Source organism: Mchenga conophoros, linkage group LG14, assembly GCF_057382185.1.
Source record: "Mchenga conophoros isolate Kocher_MC1m ecotype Shallow Benthic linkage group LG14, M_conophoros_male_GT1.1, whole genome shotgun sequence".
NCBI lineage: Eukaryota > Metazoa > Chordata > Actinopteri > Cichliformes > Cichlidae > Mchenga > Mchenga conophoros.
In genome coordinates, this window is record NC_140539.1 from 22429461 (window position 1) to 22452559 (window position 23099).

General features: G+C 39.7%; 2 protein-coding genes and 1 long non-coding RNA gene across 4 annotated transcripts in view; 1 reads left to right on the forward strand and 2 right to left on the reverse strand.

Moving 5' to 3' along the window:
• Positions 1 to 2780: 2780 nt before the first annotated feature.
• On the reverse strand, positions 2781 to 11385 carry LOC146559706 (amyloid protein-binding protein 2-like). The gene is made up of 10 exons (XM_085243407.1): positions 11042 to 11385; positions 9592 to 9760; positions 9413 to 9502; positions 9241 to 9308; positions 9056 to 9161; positions 8846 to 8970; positions 8371 to 8456; positions 7803 to 7993; positions 6873 to 7038; positions 2781 to 6563 (listed from the first exon to the last, which is right to left on the reverse strand). The coding sequence occupies exons 1-10, from the start codon at positions 11188 to 11190 to the stop codon at positions 6301 to 6303; spliced, it is 1413 nt and encodes a 470-aa protein (XP_085099533.1). The 5' UTR covers positions 11191 to 11385; the 3' UTR covers positions 2781 to 6300.
• A 6980-nt stretch (positions 11386 to 18365) lies between these two features.
• LOC146559707 (uncharacterized) lies at positions 18366 to 19831 on the forward strand. The gene is made up of 2 exons (XR_014888171.1): positions 18366 to 18671; positions 19015 to 19831. It is a non-coding gene; the product is annotated as an uncharacterized LOC146559707 (long non-coding RNA).
• The window catches only part of LOC146559708 (uncharacterized), a 32005-nt gene continuing 28532 nt past the window's right edge, over positions 19627 to 23099 (reverse strand). The window contains exons 28-32 of one of the 2 annotated variants that reach the window (XM_085243409.1): positions 21450 to 21601; positions 20721 to 20807; positions 20416 to 20562; positions 20009 to 20206; positions 19627 to 19855 (exon numbers count right to left, since the gene is read on the reverse strand). In XM_085243409.1, the coding sequence (XP_085099535.1) occupies positions 19739 to 19855; positions 20009 to 20206; positions 20416 to 20562; positions 20721 to 20807; positions 21450 to 21601 (701 nt within the window). In that variant the 3' untranslated portion in view covers positions 19627 to 19738. The remainder of the gene's footprint in view (positions 19856 to 20008; positions 20207 to 20415; positions 20563 to 20720; positions 20808 to 21449; positions 21602 to 23099) is intronic. The other variant, XM_085243408.1, reaches the window with a different exon arrangement.

Sequence of the window (23099 nt, forward strand, 5' to 3'; positions counted from 1 at the left end):
TGAAATCACACAAAAAAACCCCATAAAATCCTAGTAGTTAGGTTTTTTTTACTGTCAAAACCACAGACATGTTGAGTAAATTATTTTTATAACTTGAAATGCAAATATAAATTGTACATTTTTAAAAGTTGTGCACACATTTTATAAACATATACAACTATTTATCTGAAAATGCAACCAATACATCTGGCATTTTTAAAATTTGGTACAACCATTTAAAAATACTACTATAACTAAAATGAAAGAACAATCAGGTGTCACAATAAGATGCCCCACAAACTACTTTTGGCAGTAAAAAAAATGTCCACCACAAGAGGACAACAGGTGTAGCACTGCTCCTGTTTTCACCTGGTGACAGTGTTTACATTGCAATGTGCCTTTGTGACAGTCATTAGTGGCCTCACTGACACACAAAGCAAAACTATGACTACACAACACACTAACTATACACTCCACGCTAAACATCACAAATCTCCCACATCTCAAAACCGGCTATCGATCTCTGTCTGTCTCTCGCTGTCTTGCTTTCCCCTCTTCCTAAACAACCAAATCCCAGATGCTGACTTTTTTTTAAAAATTGGTCGACATGGTGCATTTTTCCATCGAGAGGAAAGAGGTCTCTTTTTTTCTTTCTTTACTGTTTTTGCACTCTCATTAGAAGATGCTTAATTTAAAAATAAAAAAAAAAAACAAGAAAGAAGAAAAAAACCAAACGTGACGATATGATTTAGTTTAGTTGAAATCAGGCACCTTCTGTTTAAATGTGTTCTTGTGAATTGATTGTGTATTGCATACATTTGATTTGACTTTCTGCGAGACAACAGTCGTCCGCTGGCCAAAAAAAGTTTTCCAAATACCTCCACGTGATCAAGCCTGGATTTAGAAAACAATAGCAAAAAAATCTGCACCTCCTGCTTCACATGCAATTTGTATTTGTGTGTTCAGAGGCGGCGGCGAGAGGGGAGACCTCGGCTCATCCACGGAACAACTGAGGGAAAAGTGTGGACTTTATACCAGTTTTTAAATTGTGTTGATCGGCCACGTAAAACCAGAGTTATGATAAAAATATCTGCAATGTTTCTTTGTTTTTTACTGAATACTGTCGTTGTTTATATTTACTGTGGGAAGAAACGGTAAAAACAGGAGTGACGGCGTGTTTTTGAGATGTGAGAGATTTGCGACGTTTAGCGCAAATCTTGTGTAGTTAGTGTGTAGTTAGTGTGTAGTGTAGTCAATAGTTTTGTTGTGTGTCAGAACAATGAGGCGACTGCTGAATGTTACAGGTGTTACAGCAGTGATACGTCTGCTGCTGTCAGGCCTGCAGGTATCAGGCTGTTGTTCTCCTTCATCTCATAGTGGACAGGAATTATTTTTTGGAGCGGCACAAATAATTTGTGTTCTGTAAATAGCTTGAAATGTTTATTTAAAAAAAAACGCCTTGGCTGCATTTTTAGGTAAACAGCTGCAAAAAATGTTGTTGTTTGCATAACTCAGTTACCTTTTTGAAGAAGTAACTATATAATTAACTGCCCAGCATTGGTCATTATTTACTGTATTTTGCAGACAGAGTTACAGACTCTCTCCCAGACCACAGACTCATACTCATGATATGAGTCAGAGCTTCATAAATTTCTTTTTTAGAAAGTTGTGTTTTCAAAATTGGAGTTTAAGTTATTTTTACTTCCAATAGTTTTAACATGCTGCACAGGTCATGAACAAGATTTCTTTAAAAAAAAAAAAAATTCATTGTAAGTGGGCTAAAGCAGTTAATTAAAAGTAGTCTAACATAAATGCTGTAATTTGATTATTTTAATAAACCATGTAACCTGGGTGGATTCGATGCTGGCGTGACCACAGTGCACACGTCTGCTGTTGCTCACAGTGGTCCAAGAGACCACTCAGGGAGTTTGTGTGTTCGCTCAGACACATGAAAAATTAGAGGGAACATCCCTACAGTGTAATCCTGCCCCCACCGTGCTTCGCTGTAGTGATGGTGGTGTTCGGGTGATGAGCGGTGCCTGGTTGAGGTCTGCATGACAGACTAGTGTGCTGGGATGCATCATCAGTGATGTAACATGAGGTCATCACAGGTTTTAAACCTCTCAACATCAGACACCCTCTCTCACCTGGATTAATCAGACTCACAGCCGCAGTCGTCAACAGATCTGCCTTCTTGATCCAAAGACACCTTGTGGCTTTCTCTGCTGCCTCGCTACCTGATCTAACGACCCTCATTTATGCCCGGCAATAGAAGCACTTTGCAGAGTGAACACTTTACAAATCCTGGGCATCCCACCTCTGCATGCTCGCAGGAAGATCGTCCGCCTGTGCCTGCTACTATGCACACTTTACCTCGTTTGCCTCTTTTATGTGCTCTGCAGGGTGTACTTTTAATTCCAGCACGATCAAATATATGTAAAAAAAAAAAGATTATGATTTGTATAGCAGCAATCCTAACCCTTTAAAATCTGTCTTGTGTGTAAAATGTCAGTGATGGAAGCTGTAAGGCTAGTCTATAAAAGGAGTAAAAGTTTCACAGTGAAATGTAGTGGCAATTGCCAAAAATGGCAATTTCCAAGTAAAGTCTGAAGTTCCTTTCCACTCGCTGTATTATGCACTATAACTCACCTATACTTAAAGCCAGATTTAAAGGAAGAAAACTTGAAGGACTGAAATCAAATAAACTGAATATTTCATCTCATCAGTGTAAAAGTTTCCTGTTGTTTGCTGGGATGGTGAAGTCCAGATGTGTACAGCTGACGGACAGCAAAGAGGGAAACTGTGATGGTCAACGATGTTTTAATGTTTTTGAAGCTAACAGTGAAGCAGTAACAGGACAACAGTGAACACATCCCACACGTCTCCTTTGAACTCTGAAGAGAGAAGCGGGCTGTTGGAGACATCGCAGCTTCAATTTGAACTTTGTCCTGCGCCCCCCACCCCCGACACCACCACTTGAACTACACTATTCCCTTTCAGACATCAGCAGATCATCTTGGCCAAGCAGGAAAAAGGAACTTGCACCTCAGCCGAAGCTGGATTAGAAACTGCTGCCGAGACCTGTTTTGTAATCCTCTAGAGAAGATGCAGACGTAGCCCTCACAGCACACACGTCAAATCATGCAAAGTTTCTCCATGATTCACTTTTTAAGACAAAGAAATATTCATGATCCTTCTCTTTGTATGCACCTGTTTACAAGTAAAGTCTGTAGATAAGAAATCTACTCAGAGGTGGAGGGGTGGGGGGTCTATTTAAGCCAAAGCACTGAGTGTTTAGCTGAGAGCTGGACCTCCTCCTCAGCTACAGCCCCTCACATCACTGTTACAGAGGGAGACATTGACAGCACTGAAGCAACAGCAAGGCAAAGCTCGTTTTCTTCATTCGTTCTTTTCAAAACAAACTAAATACTAAATTAACAGCGGACTATTCATCCATGGCATCACATTCTCAGTAACGTTGCACAGAATCTCCACAGCCTGTGTTCAGCCTCGACTGTGCAAAATCTCATCCTTCATCTGCTACAGCATGCGTCCATGCCTTTCTTCACGCCACTGTTACGCAGCGTCTCTTTAAGCGCTCATTTCTCCTTCACCTCTTATATTGACAGACTGCTTTAGTGAAACAAGGGTCCATGTGTAATGTTAGAATTGCACTAACGAAAAAATCCCATCCAGAGAAGCTGGTGATTCCCAAACTGTGGACTAAATATTAGACTGAAAGCATCTGCAGTGGAAGGCTTTACAGGATCACAGGTACATAAACAGTGCTGTGAACAAGAGCTTGCCCCGTTCTTGATATATACATTGTTTTTTGCATTTTTGTCTCACTTTCAGGTCATCATACAACTGTTAATGTTACACAGACATAACCAGAATAAGCTCAAAATTAGGATTAAGGGTAAAAAGTTATCCAAACCTACCTGGCCTAAAGTCTAAAAACTGGTCGAGTATGGAGGAGCACTGGTGGGGTGTTGGCCATGAACAACCTGTTAAGGTCATGGACTTGCTGGTATATTTGGGATTGTGTTGTTCTGCTGCGTAACCCGAGCACGCTCGAGCTGTACGTCGAGAGCAGAATTCCTTTTTCCATCCAGATCCTTAATCATCCAAGCAGCCCACTTCCACTCCCACTCCCTCCACATGCTCTTACTGTGATGTTCTTTTTATGAAAAGCTGTTTTTGTTTTTTTCCTTTTTCAAACAGGGCCAGGTAGGTTCTTTTGTCCCTCACCAAAAATCACAAATCAATTAAAAACGTATGTTATCTCATTTTAAATGTTGTCTGATGATCTTAATCACTGCAGTGTGACAAACATGCATGAAATGAAGAAATCAGGAGGCAAATACTTTGTCGCAGCACTGTAGCTTACTCCAAATATACAGAACAAAATCCAAACAGGTTTCAAATGGACCAACTAGGTGTTCAAATGTTCTGTTTTCTCATGTCAGTGAGCCAAACCCATTAACATGGTTAAGTCACGCACACAGCTCTGGCTACACACCTGCTGTTCAAACTATTTGTGTGTGACAGGCAGAAGAGAGCTGGCTTTAAGAGAGACAGAGGCACTAAAAGAGCTGTTTTCAGATAGACACTGACTTGAGTGGCTGCCCCAAGGCTCAGGATAAGGTCAATAAGGATTATTTAGAACTGAGAATAATGAAAAGATACAATATTACAGTCTAAAAATAAGAACATGTTCCTTTAAAGCCCTTTCGGCACAAAGTATGTAATGGCCGTTGCATACTTTGTCCACTAGAGAGCCTAAGTTAGCTTTAAAATACCAACATGGCCGCTGTAGAGCTGGTGTCCTGCAGGCTTTAGATATGACCCTGGGTCAACACACCTGAATCCAATGATTAGTTCATTGTCAGGCCTCTGGAAACCTTTTTAATTTAGCCATTTAAACCAGCTGTGTTGGATCAAGCACATGTAAAACCTGCAGGACGCCAGTCCTTGAGGCCTGGAGTTCCCCCACCCCTGTTATAGAGCTAAGATGTCGAGTAAAACTGAAAACCAGCCGAAGCTGAGCTTTTAAATAAAGCAACAGATGAGATTCTGGACAGCGAGACTCTGAACGATGGGCCAGTAACAGAAAAACATATCAGGAACTTAAATGGGATTTTCTGACAGGAGGGTGTGAAGCAGAGAGGCCACATGCACAATAATCAGGCTGCTATGCAAACACGCACACAAGCACACAATATTGGTCCCCACTGTAGCGCCGTTAAGGATATAATAGTTTATTTAGCACTTCAAAATATGGGTCCGTCTACAGACAGATAACTGCAAGCTGGTGTAAGGCTGGTAGTCATCGGTGGAGCACTTGGGCACCGAGAGTTGTGTTCCACTCACTCACTCACACATACAGCCTCAAGATGAACAAAGCGAGGCTGCGGAGCCTTTGCACATGTAGCAGCTTCCTCTTTGCCCTCCCATCCGTGTCCCTTGTTATCATAGTGTTGAGCCATTTCTCATTCAGTAAGAAAACTTAAACAAAGGGCTACATAAACATATGTTTGCATATAAATTATTGGCATTTTAATGATGCTATGTCAGTACTAAGCTGGAAAAAAAGACCTGTGAAAACCTGTTGTGTGTAAAAACCACACCTGGTGTTATCACATTCTCCTCCACGCAACTTTGAGGGTTCGCGTTCAGTTAATTGCAAAGAAAAAAACAACAACAAAAAGCCTTCAAATAAAACTCAAGAGTACAATCTGTATTTTCTTTAACTGTACAAGTGTCAAAAATATCCAACTATTTCCAGCTGTGATCTGCCAAGTGATGCTGATGGATGTGCAGGTATTCCACAGATGCTGTCGTGCAGCTCTTGAGAACACGGGTTCGCTCCCGGAGATCTGAGCTACACTGGTACGGTACAAAAGCAAAACTGCTGTCCAGGAAGAAAAAGGCGAGTGAGATGAGAGGCGAGGAGGTCGTGCGTCATCCTTATAGGACGTCTGACGTTTCTTTTCGAGTCCCCAGTCTCGGGCATGTGTCCTCTTTCTGTTGGAGAAACGCAGTGACTGCATCTTGATGGTGAGAGTGTGTTGATGAGGTTTGATAAGTGTCTTCTCTATTTATTTTTTTTATTCCATGAAAACGTGTGTATGTCTGTGTGTGTGTACTGGCAGCATACAAAGTCAACCAAGCTGCCAGTGATGTTTGAATTTGCTGTGTTACTAATCCGTGTGAAACTGAAGCATCACATTTTGGGCTCAAATCATGTCCACACCAGGCTAAAACCCACCCACTTGTCTCTTTTCCCTCCTCTCTTCTCCTTCTCATTCGGTCAACCAATCAGCCGAGACAGGGGCGGGTGGGGCCTAGGCTCTGGGCCAATAGGAAAGCTTGTACCACCTCCTGGGTCTGCTGGGGTGTAGTGTTGACGTCCTCCAGGGCATCCGCCACTGCAAACTGCCGGTCCCTCAGCCGGTTCCAGTTGGACAGTACGTTGTGGTATTCAAACACCTTCTCGTAGTTTCCCACTGAGTTGTAGAGTTTGATCAGGCCTCGGTAGTCGTACTCCAGCCCACTGTAACCCTCGCCAAACAGCTTTTTACCTGTGAAGACAGAAACATCACAGACCATGTTTCATTCAGTCTCTCTGACTCGAGCCCCGTTTTTGATAATGTTACCCTCTTCCATTGTAGCGAAGTAACGTCAGGTGTTGGACTGATTAATGTCAGCTCTACATAAATGATTACATAACAATAACAGCAAAACTTGGCAATTAACTGAGAAGTAGGTTGAGTATGATGCATCTCAGTACAACATGTTCTGTGACGAAGCAACATCAGGACCCAGGCCTTGGGCCTCATTTACTGTGACACTAAAAAACATGGACGTGAACTTGTTCTGCTCTTACTGACCGATAGCGATGGAGCGCAGATAGAGCCTCTCTGCATCCTCGTACTGGTTCATGTCATAGTTGTAGAGGGAGGCCAGGTGACCCACAGACAGAGCCACCTCATAGTCTTCGTGGCCCAGTAGCTGCTCCTTAATCTGGATGGCTTTGATGTGCATCTCCTCTGCCTCCTGGTTACACAAATACGTGTGCAAGACAAAGAGATATGAATCACAAACAAAGACAAAACTCAAAGGCAATATTTATTTGGTTTCCATGGCCTTTCCCATAAATCAAACATCCAGCTACGTTTCCACTGAAAACAAAAAGTGGTTCAGTGCCTGTAAGTGTTGTAACTGGGTCAAAGTAAAGTTGTCACATTACACTCTGAAAGCAAGTTATGGCCTTTCACACTTAAATTGTTTTCCAGTCCATTTCCAATGGACTAAAAGGAATAACGTGTAGTCCCAAGTCAGTCTCTCATTAACAGCAGGATATTAGATACTTGCCCAAAGTCATTTCAGCTGCAGACTAGAACTTCTGCAGGATTACTTTTAACCTCCACTCTGGCTTTTTATAGGCCAAAGACAGCATCTAAGACTGGTGCACACTCTTTATAAATGTGCACCACTCTGATATTTGTGTAATCCCAGCCAACTGCAATGACAATATTTCACATCTCATCATTTCTGGCTTTAAATAGCAAAAACCATTCAGTCTCCCACAAACAGTGGTTTGTGCTTGTAAAAGCACAATGTGACTCACTCTCACACAAACACTCATCTCTTAATCAAGATGAGGTGAATGTGGAATAGCTGTTCTCTGCCGTTGACCTTTTCTTACACTGAGATTATTTTTATCACAAGGCAGCACAACTGGCACACGCTGGGATGGTTTATGCCCCTTAATTTTAATTATTGTGTCAAATATTACAAACCACACATGTCCTCCTCACCTTAAACTTCCTCATGGACTGGTAGAGTCGTCCGAGGTTGCCATAGTGTTTGGCTGTCTGTACGTTGAACTCTCCGAAAGCCTTCTTGGCCAGCTGCAGCGAGGAGAGGTGCAGGTCGTGAGCCTCCTGCAGGAGGCGCTCTTCTGTCTCTTTATTGTGACAGTCGATGGCAATTTCTTCCAGAATCAGGGCTGTTGGGGAAAAACAAGCAAACGCGGATAGAGTCTATAAGACATAATGCACAGCTTCAAACAGATACAGCACTGTGCAAAAGTCTTGAGCTATCCCTAACTTCTTATGTTTTAAAGGATTCAGACTCCATGTAAACTGGTCTTAATCAATAATTCTCCAGGCGTCCTGAAGCTCTTTCAAACTGTTTGTTTGGACATCGGCTGCTTTTTCACTCACTTGCTGAATGTTTTTTTAATCTGTCAAACCACAAAAGTTTGACCTACGAATAGACAACTTAGCAAAGAACCAGTTTTAAATTGTTCTTTCAAGGTACTTTATTACAAGCAGCCAGTCACACACACGAGCATAATACTACTCTCCACTTTGCCTGCCTTACCTTTGACTCTCTTAGAGGAGGCCAGCAGAAGATGGTCCTCAGGCAGAATGTGAGTTATGATGTCTATGGCACGTTCTGCATGGAATCTGAGGGACAAACACAGCACTCAGTCGTGTAACTCAGACTTGGCTGGAAACTCTACATATTGGGGACAAACACTTCCAAGAATATCAAGTGTTTCCATTGAACAAAGTTGTTTTGCAGCTCATACGGTCCAAAAGTGGATCAAAGGTCTCACCATTAGGCAATGCTGAATCACAGCCTTTGTATACACGAGGAGCATCACATGATTAATTACACAAACAACAGGCATCTCCAGTCATCTTTACGTCTGCCCGTGTGTACAGTTAAACATTTGATATGTGCAGCTGCATACACATTACCCAAATACCAGAGTCTGACTTTGGGTGTTGGACTACATTTACAAGGCAGCTCATGAGGAATGTAATTAGCCGAGTTTAGAAGATGCACTCACAGAGCATTGTCAAATTTCCCAGAGCTGTACTGGTGCACATATGAGGAGTAGGCTAGGTCTTCATGGGCTGTGGCAACATGGATGTTCTTCCCCCCAAAGACCGATTGTCGGATATCCAGCGCTGTCTGGGATTTGTACATCAGACAAGATTGAATTAAATAACATCACTGAAAACAAGAGCATACTCCTGTAGCACATCGCTCTACGTACCTGGTAAATAGCAACCGATTGGCATATGTTGTCCACATTTAATAAGTAAAATCCATAATCTAGCAGCGTGTCGGAGTACTTGGGATGCTTGTGTCCAAAATGTTCTCTGTAAGACAATATTTTCAGTCAGAAACTGCGATGTTAGAAAGTACCCTGTCGAGTCTTCATTACACCCAGCGGGTTACCTTGCTAGAAACACTGCATGTTTGATCAGCTGCTCTGCTTTTCTGAACTCTCTTTTCACCACGCAGGCCTGCAGGGAAGAGACAATCCACAGTTTACACATGTGTCTGGAAGACTAGTGTAAAAATTCAGACAAAGACTGATCTGAGCGATAAATACATGTGTGAGTGTTACCTTGGAGGCCTGGCGAAGGACATCAACCACTACTTTGACAGGCAGCCCTGGAGTAATTTCCTTCATAGCCTCTATACACCACCTGTACGCCTGAGAGACAAGGTCATTGCAGACAGAAAGGACTTTCAGTTGTCTCAGTATCAAAACTGTAAAGCACCTCAGTGGTCAAACCTACACACCTCGTCATAGTGGCTTTTGGCAAAGAGCAAGGCACAGAGCTCGCCGTACAGCGCTGCCTTGTTGGCCTGGTGGCCATGTTTGGCTAGTTTGTCCATGTAAGACTGAGCAAGCTTGAAGGTCTCCTCCCCAAGGTGGTACTTGCAGTTTCCATTACGGACATGAAGCAGCCTGAAGAGAGAAGACAGGGACGCTTCAGTCTCAGTCTTATCTGCTGTATTACTGCATAACTGTCAATTTAAAAACAACAAAAGCTGTGGAAGGAAACTGCTGCACTGGTTTCCCTGAAAATAACTGGATTCAGTTTTCCGCAATTTGCAACATGTGTGTGTGCATGTATGAGAGAAGCTCAGGCTGGCTGTCACCACTGCTACCGTCTCCTGGATTCCTCAGTTTGTATGGATGGTGAAGCCCATCTTTAATGTGGTGTTAGTGCTACTGGGGCACCACACAGGACAGTCCTGTTGATTTTCTACACTATAGATTTCCAGTGTAACAGGGAATCGAGCCACATGCAGATGCTCTCTAACGACACTGCAGTGGTTGGGTGGGCAGGAGTCAGAGTACAGGTACTGGTGAGACGTTTTGTGGGATGGTCCAACAAAAATCTCCCCTTCCTGAACGTCCCCAGGACAAAGAGATGGTTGCTGACTTCCATAGTTCACTTAAATGACTGGACACTAAACTGGAGAACCCAACAGTGATGCTGTGTACAACAGGCGGATGAACAGTCTCTAGTTTCTCGGGATGCTGGTAGACATGTAGCAGGATCAACAAACTAATCTGGAATCGTCATTGGGCAGCAAGGGACAGGCAGTCACTGAACAAACTGCTCTCCATCACGGACAACCCATCACACCCACTCGGTTACACACTACAGAGACAGCAGAGCTCATATAAAACTGTACCACAGCTTACATGTTTGTGCCCGGTCAACACACCCGTCAGGACCAAATATGCTACAGAAACATCTGGATCAAACATTTTTGCAGCTTTTTCTTAGCTCTACAGTGTTCAGTTTATTCATTAATACCATTTGCTAGGATTCATTTATATACAAGGCCTTAAATATGGGCCCATGGTACTTCTAACAATGTTGCTGTTTTAGTTTATAACAGTTACAGTGTTGTTACTCCATGACAGATAGCTGCTACTTCCACTCAGAAGGAAAGCTTAACCGTCTGTGATGACATACAGTTTCTGTGTTTTATCCGTTTTCATCTGATAAGAATCAAAAAAATGTAAAGACAGACTGTTTAACAGCTCTTCATATGAATCACTCAGTGGCTTTTATTCACAACTAACATTTCAAGCTGTGCTGTCAGACGCCTAAGTGTTCTGGGAGAAAACACATGTTGTGTAACATCATATCTGGCACATCTAACAATTATGGTATTGTAACTATAGGACACAGAGTTCCCTGGTGAATAAAAGCAGCTCTTTGACACTGACCTGACACAGCATTCCACAGCCCGGTAGCAGTGGAGGACCTCACTGTGGAGCGTGCACAGCTGCAGGCACGACAGAAACACTTTCTCTGCATCTCCATACCAGCCCGCATCAGACAAGAAGCCACCTACAAACAGAAACATGACAGTCATCTGCCTAACAACTATGGTGTCTGCTGGTCATAGCACAAGGGTCTTAAGAAAACCAAACTTTGACTGGAAGTTTGGTCACTTAGAAAGAAATCTCTAGAGCATAGGTGTCAAACTCTGGCCCGTGGGCCAAATTTGGCCCGCAGCCTAATTACATTTGGCCTGCGAAGCCATACCAAATTATTATTAGAGCTGGCCTACTGGTATTATACAGCTAATATATATATTAGCTGTATAATACTAATACTTTGCTTGTTCCATATTCAGTTTTCCAGCAAAACCTATTTGAGTCCATAAGAAAAGATTCATTCTTACATCTGGAGGAAGATTTTTTTTTTTAATAAATATTAATGTTAGCCTGCAACTTTGTTCCATTTTGAATTTTGGCCCACTCTGTATTTGAGTTTGACACCCCTGCTCTAAAGTTTTAAGGCACAGAGAATATCAACCCAAAATCCAGAAACACACATTATGTAAAAGTTAATGACATGCAAATCAGTTTCTAAGTGAAATAAATATTTAGTATTTTGGTGGAGAAACCCTTGTTGGGAAGCACAGCAGTAAGATGTTTCTTGTAGGGATTTTGGCCCATTGCTCTTTACAGAAACTCTAAAACCTGGCTGTTGCTTAGCAACTTGAGGCTTCGGCTCACTCCACAAATTTCATATAGGAATGCCAAGCTTCTTCTTATCCTCTCCTTTGTTACCTTGTTGGTATGTTTTGGGTTAATGTCATGTGGGAAGACTTTTGTTCTTTGGTGGAGAAACTGGAAAGAAACTGATTCTGCAGACAGGTGTGCTTTATACACATAATGAGTTAAGATGGGGAGTATCTGGAATTCACTGACTAATGTTTCAGAGATCTATGGGAGCTAGAACTCTGCTCAAATATTAAATTCTCTCAATGACATGACAATAGGGCTGAACGATATATCGCATTTGCGATAATATCGCGACATGATCAAGTGCAATTTTCTAACCGCAAAGGCTGCGATTATACTCTGGACATGTCCAAATTCATGGGCTGCATCCTCTTTTTTTTTTTTTTTTTTTTTTTTTTTTTATTGACAAAGCACAAAATACAAATACAAAATAGGAAACACAATGTCAGGGGATTCGTATAAAAAAGCAAAATAGACACAGTCTGTTATAGAATCACATAATATTGAACAGGGAACATAGGTTTACGGTTTTGACAGCTTTTTGATTTTGAGAATGTTGTATGGTTTTAACATATTGTTTGGTTTCATTTAAAAAGCACCGAAAGGATGGTTTTGCGTTAGAAAATTTAGATTTATGTATATGAAATTTAGCCAATAATATCAATAAGTTAACCAAATAAAATTCGTTCGCCCTGTGCATAGGGTACTTAAAGAAACCAAACAATATATTCTCGTAACAAAGAGAGAACTCAGAAAAGATAAAGGAAACAACAGAAACACAAAATTCTTGCCAGAAAAGACTCGCGTATAAGCATGACCAAAATAAATGAGAAATATCTTCCTTCACACAATTACAAAATGTACAGTTAACATCAATGTCCTTTTTATAACGTACAAGAAAAGACCTAGTTGGGTAAAAACGATGAATAACTTTAAAAGATATTTCCTTTACTTTGTTATTTAATAGAAATTTCGACGGTAAGGTCCAAATCTTCTCCCATTCCAGGTCCTGGTATAAGTTATTCCAATAGGCGACAGCCGTTGGGACACAAGTTCTGTCTTTTTGAAACAGAGTTCTTATTTCACGGTTGTTTTTCCTCCTTACAGAGGGGAAACACACTTGACCGACATAAGTAGCAGCAGGATCCAGTGGTAAAGGGGTCAAATCACTAACAACAGGATTTCTAAACAACATTAAGACCCCAGCAGGGATAGGATCAAACACTACGGCATATTCCTTTGGTGGAACAGGAAGACCATATGTATTCAGAAATTCTGAGTAAGAGAGTAAACCTCCAGCTGGATTTATAAGTTGTGCAACACGATGAATCCCATTATCAAACCAATTACTTAAAAACACAGATTTATGTTTGTATAAAATGTCTCTATTGTTCCAAATATAGTATCTATGTGGAGAAAAGTTGTGTTTATAAATCAATGACCAGGAAAGAAGCATTTGTTTATGAAAGTTGGATAGTTTTAAAGGGATTTTATCAATATTGTAATTACAAAGCAAAAGAAAGTTAAGACCATCAATTTTTGAGAAAATATAATTGGGAATAAAGTTCCAAATTGAGGTTGGGTTCCTGAAAAATTGTTTAATCCAGTTTATTTTAAACACATTGTTTAATGAGGAGAAGTCAAGAAAGTTTACTCCACCATGTTGGTATGAGTTGGATAAAACTGATCTTTTAATGTAATGAATTCTATTCTTCCATATGAAATTATAAAGATGTCTGTCAATATTTGCCAGGGTTTCTTTATTTACATCAAGAGACAAAGCAGCATAAGTTAGACGAGATAAACCCTCTGCTTTCGTGAGTAAAACTCTCCCTTTAATGGATAAATCCCGCTGCAACCAGGCATTTAGCTTTTTTTGTGTTTTGTCCAAAATTGGAGTGAAATTAAGGGAGCACCTGGTGGATTGATCTTTATTAATGACTATACCAAGGTAAGTGACAGACTCTTTAACTGGGATGCCAGCAATAGATAGACTGGTACAATTTCTAAGGGCAAGCAGTTCACATTTGCCAATGTTTAGGTGGAGTCCTGAAGCTAAAGAAAAGGCATTAATTGTGTTAATAGCCATCTGCACCTGTGAAGCATTTTTTAAAAAGAGAGTGGTATCATCAGCAAGTTGACTAATGAATATTTCTTCATCCGCAATTGTTATACCTTTCAGAGGACTGCGTTTAATATAATCAGAGAGGAGTTGAGCACAGATGAGAAATAAATATGGGGAGATGGGGCAGCCTTGCCTGATACCGCGGTTCAAGTTAAACCTAGGTGATGTACCTGCTTCTAATTTGATGGAGCAATTCATATTTTTGTACATTGTTTTAATTGCATTCTGAAAATAAGAGCCAAAGCCAAATTTGTCCAAAGCCTGAAAAATAAAACCATGTTCAATCGTGTCAAACGCTTTGCAGAAATCTACAAATAAGATAAAGCTATCATCCCTACATAAATCTGCATAATCAATTAGGTCAAAAATAAGTCTGATGTTGTTGGATATGTGTCTGTTAACCATAAAGCCAGACTGAGTTTCATCAATAATATCATTCAAAACAGCTTTCAGTCTTTTGGCAAAGATCTGAGCTAGGATCTTATAATCATTATTAAGGAGGCAAATTGGCCTCCAATTGTCAATATAAGTGGGATCTTTCTTTGGCTTTGGGATTAGGGTTAAGAGACCTTGTGATAAAGTGGGGGGAAGAGACTGATTTGTAAGACTTTCAATGTATACATTAAGAAGAAATGGAGCCAGTTGATCTGCAAAAGTAATGTAAAATTCAGAGGTTAAGCCATCGGGTCCTGGGGATTTATTAAGTTTAAGACGTCGAATAGCAGGTAGCACCTCACTAATAGATATCGGCCTATCACAGAAACTCATCTGATCTTCTTTAACTGTTCGCACATCAGGGATTTGTTCCATAAAGTTCAGAGCAGCACTCTCATCAAACTCTGACTTGTATAAATTTCTGTAAAAATTGGAGCAATAGGTGGAGACTTTTCGGGGATCATCAATTATAATACCGTCAATATTAAGTCTCCGAACAGAACCAAGTTTAGAACGAGATCTCTCTAATTTAAAAAAATAGGATGAGTGTTGTTCACCTTCTTCTAACCATTTCCTCCTTGATCTCACAAAAGCTCCCTCTGCTTTCAGTTTATAGATATCATTTAACTTACTCTGTTGCAAAGCTAAGTCAGTTTTGTCTTCTTCAGATAGGTTCTCTGGTGGGATCTGAGTGAGAGCAGATATCCTAGTAATTACATTAATTTCTTCATTTTTCCTCTGTTTTGCTGCAGATGAGCCATACTCTCTTAAATATTTAGCGGCTTCAAATTTAAAGAGTTCCCAGTTTTGACAGTAGAGATGACTGGTTAAGGCTTTATCCCAGAAACGTTTGATTAATGACAAAATATCATCAAGCACTTTTTCATGTTTTAGAAGGGAGTTATTAAGTTTCCAGTAGCAGCTCCTACAAGTTTGGGCGGCATTAGTATTGAAAAGGACCTGAAGTGATACCGCTTTGTGATCCGTGAGCGGAGTTGGCATTATATTGGCTATAACATTATCCCTATTTAAGCAATCAGAAATTAACCAGAAGTCAATACGGGATTTAGAAGAGTTGGATTTGTTACTCCATGTAAATAGTTTGGCTTTAGGGTTTTTAAATCTCCAAATGTCTATTAAATGAAACTTTTGCATGAATACATTTAAACAACAGGACAGAGAGTTATTTGAGCTAGGTGGCCATCTGTCTAGTGAAGGATCTGGAGCAATGTTAAAATCACCTCCAACTAATAACAGGAGATTCGGGTATTTGGATAACCAGAACAAAAAGCGTGTTTCAAGGGCATCCAGTAAGAAGTCATTATCAGACTTAGAATTAAAACCATACACGTTGGCAAGAAGAAGAAGTGTACCATCAATGTTGACAATCATTAACACATAGTGTCCTTCTGAGTCCATTTCTGAGTGCATAACGTTCCCATTAAATTTGTTCTTCAGAGTAGTAACTCCTGCCGATCTTTCCGATCCATGTGAGAACCATAGGTCCTTGCCCCACTGAGTTTTCCAAAAAGCAGTATCCTTAATAACAGAATGTGATTCTTGAAAAAAAACAAAGTCAGTATTCTGTTGATTTGCAAACAAAAACAAAGCTTTTCGCTTAACAGTGTCTCTTAAACCCCTGACATTGAGAGAACAAAGTGATATAGACAGTGCGGCTTTAGCACAAAATAATGAACAGTTTACTTCCCATAGTTAACATGGAACTGGTATTAACTTTTATCCTGAACCTCAAAATTGTAAACAACCCCTTTGACATCTGTAACTTTATACCTCAAGGGGGGCAGCTTGATCCTCAGGCGAAGTGAGCGTTGGGTGCACCTCTTTCCCCTCAATGATCACACGGACCCCAGCAAAGTGAGCTCTTTTTCCTTCTTTCCTTGCAGCATCAATAAGAGGCCAAAGCTTCTCTCGAATTGCTCTGTCGGCAGAGGACAGATCTTCAGTGAACCTCATGTAGTTTTCTTTCAGAAAGGAGCAGTTTTTAGCTTTTCTCCAGATCAAGTCACGAGCTGATCTTGTCACAAATCGAATGATAACCAGCCTTGGTTTCTTCTGAGTTTCGTTGTAGCGGCCCAGGCGATGAACTACATCAATACTGTTTTTGAATCCTGCACTTGTTTCCCCGGCAACAGTGGAGCAGATGTCAAGTACTTTTCTGGTGATGTCTTCTTGCTTTTGCTCAGGGACACCTGAGAGCCTGAGATTCCATCTCCGATGGTATCTTTCAACTTCGTTGACCTTCAGTTCTACTTGAGACATTCTGCTGCTGTTTTTTTCACAAGTAGCTTTAACGGTTTTGGTGACATTCTTCAAAGATTCTACTTCCAAGAACATGAAGTCAATAGACTTCTTCATGGCCTCGATGTTAACAGTATTCTTGCTGATCATAGCCTCCAGATTATCTGAGCGCTCATTAATTAAAGTAGCAATGTTATTTTGCACATCAGCAAGAGTTATATCACCTTTGTGTTTTTTACCATCTGGTCTGGCTGGAGTATCGGGATCCGAATCCGGCAGTGGCATCAGTTCAGGACTTTTGCTGCGGTTGTAGTCATGTTCGGCAGTCACGGCATTCTTGGGGCTGGTTTTTGAGCCAGCAACACCTGTGTTTCTCTCCATTTCCTTGGTTGCTCCTTTGGTTAAACTTTTAAACTTCATGGATGTTTCTTTTTCCTTCCTTTTGCTTCCCTGAGTTGCTGAACGCATCTCTGAAGTAGCAGAGCTTTCCTGCTGTTAGCTGAGCTATCGCTCTGGAAAGAAGCTAGGGTCGCGAAAAAGTCCTTTGAAGTATGGTTCAGGAAGCCGTTACTTAGAAATGCCGCATACGTGTACTGAATAAACAGTCGGTAGAATAACTCATTTGAGATTCAGAGAAAAAACGATGGCTGAAAGGGAAGTAAAACTGCAAAATCCTGCTTAGCCGCGGAGAAGAGCGTCTACCTCGGTCGCCATCTTGGCTGCTCCCCCATCCATGGGCTGCATCCTCCTGAGGCCGCATTTGTAGACCGATTACGTCACAGCGACGCGCGGCTGTCCAAATTACTACCATATCCCAGAATTCATAGCGCGGCCCAGCCAAACTCCAGTTTCCAGCAATGGCGGCTGCTACTAAGTTTTAAAATTACTCATACTAATCTTTCTGGGTCACAAAATAAACTTTTAACATATTTTCAGGCGAGAAAGTAGTTGTGTAAACATCAAATATCTGCTCGGTTTATCAAGATATCCCATATTTGCAAAAGTGCTTCGACGTTTTCAGAGGCGTCTGCTACCCACCAGCTCGACAGCTAGCCGGGAGCTCGAGGGTTACTGATGCGGCCGAGAACGGTACAACTCCCGGCACATCATTTTCAGATCACCGCGGAGTTTCGCTGCTCGGGTTAAACGTAATATATAAGTCACTTAGACAACCTAAAAATGTTATTGTTGGGCTTTTTTTCAGTGATTTGTTTGTTCGTGAGTAAATCGGTTTGGCTGAGATTAAAGTTATTAGATTAGATAAAATAAAACTTTATTAATCCCCCGGGTGGGTTCCTCCTTGGTTTTCACACAGCTGACTAAACGTCAAACAGAAAACTTATTAAACAGAAGTATGAAACAGTCGAGAATTTACACCAGTGTCTGGTTATATTTTAGATAGCAAGAAGCAGACGGCCGAGTTTATTAAACTCCACCGAGACAGCGGTGACGCTAATCAGAACTAGACCGTCCAATTTCACGCCTTTAAACTTTAAATAACGATAGAACACGCATGAAGAAACAGTCGAAAGAGACAGAAAGTAACAATATACTCATAACGCGTGTTTGGTAAACTCAAAGCCAGGTGCTATGAAATAGAGCTTATACGAGGTTTGAGGAACACCCTGTAATAAATCTGATGTATCAAGGGCTCAGTGTAATGGGTCATATGTGTGCATATTAAATGTGGGGGGGAAATATCCTTCGGGCTGTCTTCACTGTGATATGTTCATATCACAATGATGAAGATAATACAGTTCATTCGTCAACACTGAATATTCACTCAAACCACACCCTGCACCTTCCCCGATAAAATGATGCGAGTCACAACCCCCGCCACTTACATTTGCCAGTGAATCATAGTTCTCATCAACTTGAAGTTGACAGAGGGATACAATGGAAGTACGCCAAACTCCTCCTTCATCCTATCTTGGATGGTCCATCTTTAATACTTTTTGCTGTTGTCTGCCTCTCGGGATTGCAGCTATTATCTATTCTAGCAAGGTAGGTAAAATATACTGAACACTAAACTTTTTTATATGTACTCCTGCACACATTCAAACCAATTTTTAGTATTCTGCAGCATAATATATTTTCTGATAAAAATATATTGAAAGTGGACGGGAAAATAATTTACATTTTATTTTAAAATAATATTACTGGGGCATCGATTAAAAAAGAAAAGTCTGGTTTGCTGGGATTAAACAACTGTTACTTTAGTTGTGTCCCAAAAGTAAAACTGAATTGCTCAGCAGCAGAAATTTTACTTTAATTTTTTTACTTCAAGTAAACTCTCTTCTAGAAAACTGAAATTAAATTGAATCGTTTTGATTGCTGTCTTTCAAAGGTAGAGTCGGCAAATGGACGCGGAGACATCGACAGAGCTGAAGATGCATCAAAAACAGCCAAGACGCTGAACATCGCCGGACTCATCTGTGGAATAATTGTTATCATCATTTATGTCTCCATCAAATTTACTGAACAAAAGTGAAGCTTGTGGTATTTCCCACTGCAATTCCAGCCATTTTATGCCCTCTGCTTTCGCTCTTCAACGTTCACCACTAGATATGGACTGACGTCTTTATGTGTGGCGTTTACGTTACCAGTAAAAAGCAAAACAATTCTTTGCTTTCATGGTGCAAGCCAAAAGTTGTTGTCAAATGAGAAGCCTCAATTAAGTTTTGATTTTCATGTGCATAAACTTGATTTTTTTTTTTTTATTGCTTAATTTGCTTAGATTTTTTTTCAAGTAATCTCTTAAAGAAAACTGAGAAGGAAAAAAATAAATATTTAGCCCCCCATAAATTTGGCATAATAAAACACAATATGAACTTTTTAAAGTTTTATTGTCGATACTGTTATTGTTGGTCTCATTGCATTTACCGTTTATAATCTTATTTCAGAGATTTGTTTTTCTGTTTGTACAACTCCTTCAGACTGCATTATAATAAATGCACAGTTTGTCAGACACATAGTAAATTTAGCCTTTATTGTATTTATTTCTTAAATAGATTTGAGATTTTCCTATATATTTAACATTATCATGAAAATGTGAAACGCATGCACTATGTTCAACCAGGCTGGTCTTCAGCTTTTTCTGTGGCTTCAGAACTCTTCTCTCTCAGAAGTTCTTCAAGATGAGAGAATAAAGATGTTTCTCTGTGCTTCCTCTGAAGTTTCTCAATTTCCTGTTTGTATAAATCAAAATCAGACACAAAAAAAACTGTCAAAGTCACTCACTCACTCACTCACTCATTCACTCACTCACTCACTCACTCACTCACTCACTCACTCACTCACTCATTCACTCACTCTCTCAGACAAATAGATTAGATACTTACATCTTCAGAGAGCAATCCTCTGCTTGGTTTGTGAAGTCTCTGAAGCAGTGAGGCAGCATGAGAACCACACCAAGTCTCATTCATGTTCCTTGTTGAAGCATCTTGGTTCTGATACCAAACACACAAACTGGCATCCTGTTCAGATGAAGAGGCACCCAGTCTAGCCTGAAAGAGCTCACCCAGACATTCCTGGAGTACCTATGACATGGCATGAAGTAAATTAAATTAGTTTAATTAATTACAACAAACACTGCCATAGAGCAAAAGTCATCCAACCTAGAATCAAACAATAGGTAACCTGAAATGTAAAGTTTGGCTTTAAAGCAAAATCAAAGCTCATTAAAGGCCTATTTTATATCAAAAAGAAAAAAAATAATTTAATTCATGCACACTTAGTGTGTTTGCACCTTGAAAAAAAGTCTCTGGAAGGCAGAACTGGAGTCAGAGCTCATGTCTTTAATTTTGATATGGGACAGACAATGGAGTAGCAGGAGAGAGAAGCCTCCAACTGAGAGCAACCTCTGGCGACGGACAAAGAGAGTTTCTGCGGCTTCCTGTCAACATACATCAGAGATTTACACTCTAAACTAGATTTAATTGGAACATTTAATATATATATATATATATATATATATATATATATATATATATATATATATATACATATATATATATATACATATATATATATATATATATATTATAAGTTTACCTGATAAAAGAAGGAATTTCTGAAGACATTGTTGAAATAGGTGTTGTTTGGGAGACTAGATGCTATCTCGATTGAAATGACTGGAGTCTGTTAAAAAAGAACAATTTTATTTTCCTATAACATTCCAGCTTAAGTTCAAGCCATGCTAATATTAAAAAAGAAATTCAGACAAATGTATGCATGGATTCAAATATATCCAGTATATAATTAATAACTGAACATGTAATAGATAAATAGCTATATTTAGGCGAAAGGAAAAGATATGAAAAAAAAACAAAAAACAAAACAGCAAGGTTGAGATTTCTGGACAACAGTCACTGATTTGGAAAATCACAATGTCTAGCCCACGTAGGATACAGCTTCTGTCTGCTGCCTTGAGCTTTTTCTCCTGTATTATAGATAGGATAAAAATTATGAGGATAAGATGGTGCATTTTCCCAGCACACCTTCAAACCATGCTCTTTTTAATACCCAGTTGGTGAATTGAGTTGAGTTATATTCAAAAACACACATTTTATAAGGTCCCAGTGACCCTGACCTTAAACCAATATTTTTTTAATCCTTTCATCCACAAGAAAACATTTGTGGGATTTTTAAGGAAATCCCGGTGTGATTTTCCTGACATATCAAATGGTATAGACATGATTTCACATAACAAAGGGCCAAAGACTACAGCTTTTAGTTGTTTCACAGTACGCAACAGAGTGAGAGTGAAGCTTTGACACTAACCAGTTTTAGCTTATGCAGAGTGTGCATCAGGAACAGTCCATGCTGATAGACAAGAAACTCTCTGGGCTTCAGGACTGACAGCTCCAAAGGAATCAGCTCACCTTCACATTGCCACTGAGCATCGAGGACATCGACAAAACCTTTGCCTCTGTCTAGGCAACACACAAAAAACAGTACATTGCATTTTAGTGGATATAGTCAGAAAACAAGAACAACCAAGGTTGTGTTTACCCCCAGATTCATTCTGCAAGTGACACATGGTAAGGGAAAGGAAAAGAAATTCATTACCCCAAACCCCAAATTGAAAGCTATCTCAAAATATTGTTTTGTATGTGTGACTTCTTGATGTCAATTAGAAAACTTTTTTTTTTTATTGGTTAGGTTTAATTTAGTTCTATCTGTGAATTTCGATAAGCACATTCAGTGGTTAGCAGATCATCTGCACGTTTGTTTGTTTGTCAGGTCTTGGAATCTTCCGCTTAACCTCAACAAAACCACACGTTCAAAATTTCCCGTATATGTCATATTGTGAATGCAGACTGCATGCACATCAAAGAACACATCTCAAATACTTTTATGTATGAAGATAATTTAATCAAACTGTTCAAATGTAACTCTGATTCAGGAGGTCTTTCTTCTGGGTTTTTTTTTTTTTTTTTTTTTGTTATTTATTTATTTTTTTTTTTACATTGAATGAACATTGTCAAAATAACAAAATAATCTTGCCTGATGTACATGGATTTTATGCAACTTGCCAGTAAAACATGCTAATGAAATTTTGAGCCATCGAGATCTTTCAATCAGACTTTAATTCAAACAAATTTTTATTTATTGAAGTCATCACATTATACTTGAATAGAAAACAGAATAATTTTGAAATGAGTTTAATATGTATGGTGCTTAAAACACATCATTTGTAGTCAATCTTTGATGAAGGAACAACTCAAAGTAAGTTCAAATGAATAGATGAAATTATAACCCCTAAAATATAAGACTGTATATTTGTACATGTTATATTTTTTTTGTCTAAATACTGTTCATAACTGTTCATAACTGACAGTTAAAGTCAGTCATGATCACTAATGTGACGCTTGTCAAGTTAAACACACTGTAGAATCTTCAGCATCACTTATTAAAAGTTTTAAGTGAGTTTATCTATATATTTGAACCTTGATCCATACTTTCTTGATTAGAGAAAATCCTAAATGAATTCAGACTTGTGAACCCAATTCCGGGTTTTTTACTTTGTTTGTTTGTTTTGTTTTGTTTTTCCTCTGCTGAAACACAGGACAAGAGGAGGTAACAGCAAGGTTGAGACTTCTGAGATGTATGATGCTCACAAGGCAATCAAAGAGGGGAAGAAAAGCCCATTGCCAGACAATGGATGGTACAGCTTTGGCGCACCACAATTTAATGTAGACTGTGATGGTTTTGTCTTTTTGTTAGTAGTATAAAAATAATAAGTGAAGCTTTGACAGCAACCAGGTTTAGTCTATGTAATGTTTGTAAAAGTCCATGTTGGAAGTCCTGAAAATCTGTGGGTGTCAGAACTGACAGGTCCAATAGGAATTTTTCCTTCTCTTTGGATACAACACAAGAATTTTAGTAACTATAGTTTGAAGACAAGAAGGAACAAGCTGGTACTTTCCC

Coding starts and splice junctions, on each gene's coding strand:
- LOC146559706 (XM_085243407.1), bottom strand. CDS start 11,190: ATGACTGTCATGTTTCTGTTTGTAGGTGGCTTCTTGTCTGATGCGGGC. Junction 9,503..9,591: donor CCAAAAGCCACTATGACGAG/GTGTGTAGGTTT, acceptor CTTGTCTCTCAG/GCGTACAGGTGGTGTATAGA. Junction 8,457..8,845: donor GGGAAATTTGACAATGCTCT/GTGAGTGCATCT, acceptor TTTGTCCCTCAG/ATTCCATGCAGAACGTGCCA.